Source organism: Physeter macrocephalus, chromosome 6, assembly GCF_002837175.3.
Source record: "Physeter macrocephalus isolate SW-GA chromosome 6, ASM283717v5, whole genome shotgun sequence".
NCBI classification, from domain to species: domain Eukaryota; kingdom Metazoa; phylum Chordata; class Mammalia; order Artiodactyla; family Physeteridae; genus Physeter; species Physeter macrocephalus.
The window spans coordinates 55,168,865-55,172,353 of record NC_041219.1 but is presented as its reverse complement, the minus strand read 5'-3'; the positions used below and the strand labels follow the sequence as shown (position 1 = coordinate 55,172,353).

At 40.9% G+C, this 3,489-nt stretch overlaps 1 protein-coding gene across 4 annotated transcripts in view; it reads right to left on the bottom strand.

The window, feature by feature from the left end:
• The window catches only part of KDM5A (lysine demethylase 5A), an 83,740-nt gene that overhangs the window by 56,688 nt on the left and 23,563 nt on the right, over nt 1-3,489 (bottom strand). For all 4 annotated transcript variants that reach the window (XM_007117070.4, XM_007117072.4, XM_007117068.4 and 1 more), the window contains 2 exons: nt 2,236-2,355; nt 1,374-1,532 (listed from right to left, as the gene is read on the bottom strand). In XM_007117070.4, the coding sequence (XP_007117132.1) occupies nt 1,374-1,532; nt 2,236-2,355 (279 nt within the window). The remainder of the gene's footprint in view (nt 1-1,373; nt 1,533-2,235; nt 2,356-3,489) is intronic.

The following is a 3,489-nucleotide window of genomic DNA, read 5'->3' as shown; positions in this document are numbered from 1 at the left end:
CCGCCTGCCGATGCAGGGGACACGGGTTCGTGCCCCGGTCCGGGAGGATCTCACATGCCACAGAGCGGCTGGGCCCGTGAGCCATGGCCACTGAGCCTGTGCGTCTGGAGCCTGTGCTCCGCTACGGGAGAGGCTGCAGCAGTGAGAGGCCCGCGTACCACAAAAAAAAAAAAAATGCAAAACCAAAATGAAATTCAGAAAAAGTTAAAAGCTGTAAAACAAAGCCTCTTCCCAATAATTAGGTAACTGCCTACCATTTGCCAATGGGAGGGTATGAAGAAACTAAGGTTGATGCATCTTTATACTTCTACCAAGCAAGTTTAATTCAGTGACATTGAACATGTACACATTTCAACACTGAACTGTTCCTATAAAACATATCCATATAGGGTTTCCCTGGTGGCACAGTGGTCAAGAATCCTCCTGCCAGTGCAGAGGACACGGATTCGAGCCCTGGTCCAGGAAGATTCCACATGCCGCGGAGCAACTAAGCCCACATGCCACAACTACTGAGCCTGTGCCCTAGAGCCCTCGATCTGCATTACTGAGCCCAAGTGCTGCAACTACTGAAGCCCACGCGCCTAGAGCCCATACTCTGCAACAAGAGAAGGCACCGCAATGAGAAGCCAGCGCGCCGCAACGAAGAGTAGCCCCTGGCAACTAGAGAAAGCCCACGCGGAGCGACGAAGACCCAATGCAGCCAAATAAATAAACAAATAAATAAATTTATATAAAAGTCAACTTTCAGACTAGGTTTTTTAAAAAGCAAGATTCAATCATATGCTGCCTGTAAGAGACACACACCAGATTCCAAAATACAAACAGCTTCGAAGTAAAAGAATGGAAAAGATATGCCATGCTAATGGTAACCCTAAGAGACCTAGAGTGGCCATATTTTTAATTGTATATCCTTCTCCACTATGTAACTTTTTTTTTTTTTTTTGCAGTACATGGGCCTCTCACTGTAGAGTACTTCATTATCTGTTACAGTTTAAATGCATATTTGAAAACCTACCTGCCCAGGTGTTAAAGGAAAATTAATTGTGTACCTACCAGTAAAATGTAATTAAAAAAAAAAAAAATCTTAAGTCACTTGCTGGATTTCCAAACAGAAAGAGCAAGGCAAAATCTTAACTAAAGTTAAAGTTTTAAACCAATTTAACTGGTTTTAAAATGCAAAGTTAAATAATATTTAACGGTACTTTGAATTTATTGTTTTCAAAACTGAAGATTATTTTTACTGTCCAAATTCTAAATATTTAATATTTTAAATGAACGTGGTCCCTTAAGATTAAAGAAAGGCAGTTTTCTACTACATAAAGGTTGAATCAGCTTCAGGGTAAGAAATCTGGATACTGCTATGTGCTCTGCACCTCTTCTTCTGGCAGCATCTTTCTCCGACCATCCTTTACAGGAAATCCACTTCCAAAGTCTTTTGAGGAGATGTCAGCTCCATACTCTACGATAACATCTTCTTCGATGCTGCTCACCAGCCGCCAGAATTCCTTCTCCACTAGTTCTGTGGGAACCATCTACTCAGGGAAAACAAAGATTACAGATTACCAACTCTCTATAACCATAACCCACTACGACATAATACACAGGTCAAGCGAACAAAAGCCCATGAGAAAACAGAAAACCTTCTCAATTCCCAGAGCTGAAAAGACTGCAGTCCTAGCTTTTCTGACTGACAATGGGAAAAAGCTAAAGACAACTTAGATGTTCAGAGAAACATAATGAATTTGAACTGCCTTCTTCTGCAAGCTGCTTTCCAACTAAGAAGGATAAAGATGACCCAGAACATAAGGAAGGAAAATGAAATACAAAAATCAAGGCTGAATTTTAACAGCTTTGGCAAATTATTTAGAAAGGGATTTTTTTTAAGTCCAAGATCCCCCAGGAAAAGAAGCAAACCTCATACTAAAATAACTAAACCAAAGCAGCAACTGCCACATCCTCCATGCTTGTCTGTAAAGGATAGCACTCACAGAGCACTAAAGAACAAGTGGAAGATAGAAGTCAGTTTCTCTACAGTGCACACTGCCACGACAGAGGGTAAAAAAAACAAAAACAGATCCCAGGCCCCTAATCTTCAGATCTGGTGTTCTATCATCTTCTTTATGCTGTCCCTGTTTTCTACAAAATAATGAAAGTTTTTAAAAAGCAACGCAAAACCTCTGGAATCAGATAAATCTTTCGTACTTCCCCAAAGTGACCTAAAAGATAGATACTCACATGAACTGGCATATTGAAATAGTCAGACTTAAAATTATCTGCCATCTCTCCAAAGCTCTGAAGTGTATACTCTCGTACAGCTTGTTCAAATCCAAAGGCTTCTCTAGGTTTATTACATTCCTGGGAAGAAAAAATATCTAAGATTAACTTACTGAAACTGAACTGAAGGACGCATTAAGGCCCTCAGGTACCACCTTCTTTGATCATTTCCCTAGGTGAAGCAAATCCAGTCAACTCTAGACTGCAAAACAAGTATTAATGTGGAATCAGGAAATAATGTTCTTAAACTTCAACTGCATTGTCACACCTTCTGGTAGGAAGATGGCAATGAGACAGCTTTAGGCTCTGGAGTTGGCATTAAGCTCTGGCACCAAGACAAACACCTGGAGGACTACCAACCTGGAATCCAGCCCAGGGATGTCTATCATCCTCAGTGGAAAAAATAAATGTTCATGGAGGGTGGAAAGGTAAAGGACAAAGGGATATTCACCGGGTTGCTAGAATATTTAGCTAGAAAAATGATTTTTTTTCATACTATCAACCACCATGACCAATTTCTTAACACAAATACTGACTTCGAGTAGAACTGAATCATCTAACCTTGAGAATAATAAATAAAAAATAATTCAAGGGACCTCCCTGGTGGCACAAGTAGTTAAGAATCCGCCTGCCAATGCAGGGGACATGGGTTCAATCCCTGGTCCAGGAAGATCCCACATGCCACAGAGCAGCTAAGCCTGTGCACCACAACTACTGAGCCTGCGCTCTAGAGCCCACGAGCCACAACTGCTGAGCCCGTCAGCTACAACTACTGAAGTCCATGCGCCTAGAGCCCGTGCTCCACAAGAGAAGCCACCGCAATGAGAAGCCTGTGCACCACAATGAAGAGTAGCCCCCACTCACCGCACTAGAAAAAAGCCCGTGCACAGCAACGAAGACCCAACGCGGCCAAAAATAAATAAATAATACAAAGGCCAGAAATATCCATCTTCGACTACATCTAGATATACCCAGCCATCTCTTTCCCTTCAACGTCCTATCACATTTTGTTAAAATAAGTAAACAGACCAGGCATTTCATGATAATGACATCATTATAATCTTTCAATAACAATTTAGTACAATCAAGTCAAAATTTAAACAAGTTAATAGATACCACCAGTCTATTTGGTAGCATGAAAACTGAATGCATGAATCCTAAGTTCTAGAGCTTCATGTCTGATTTTTACTTTAAAAAAAAAAAAAAAAAAAAAAA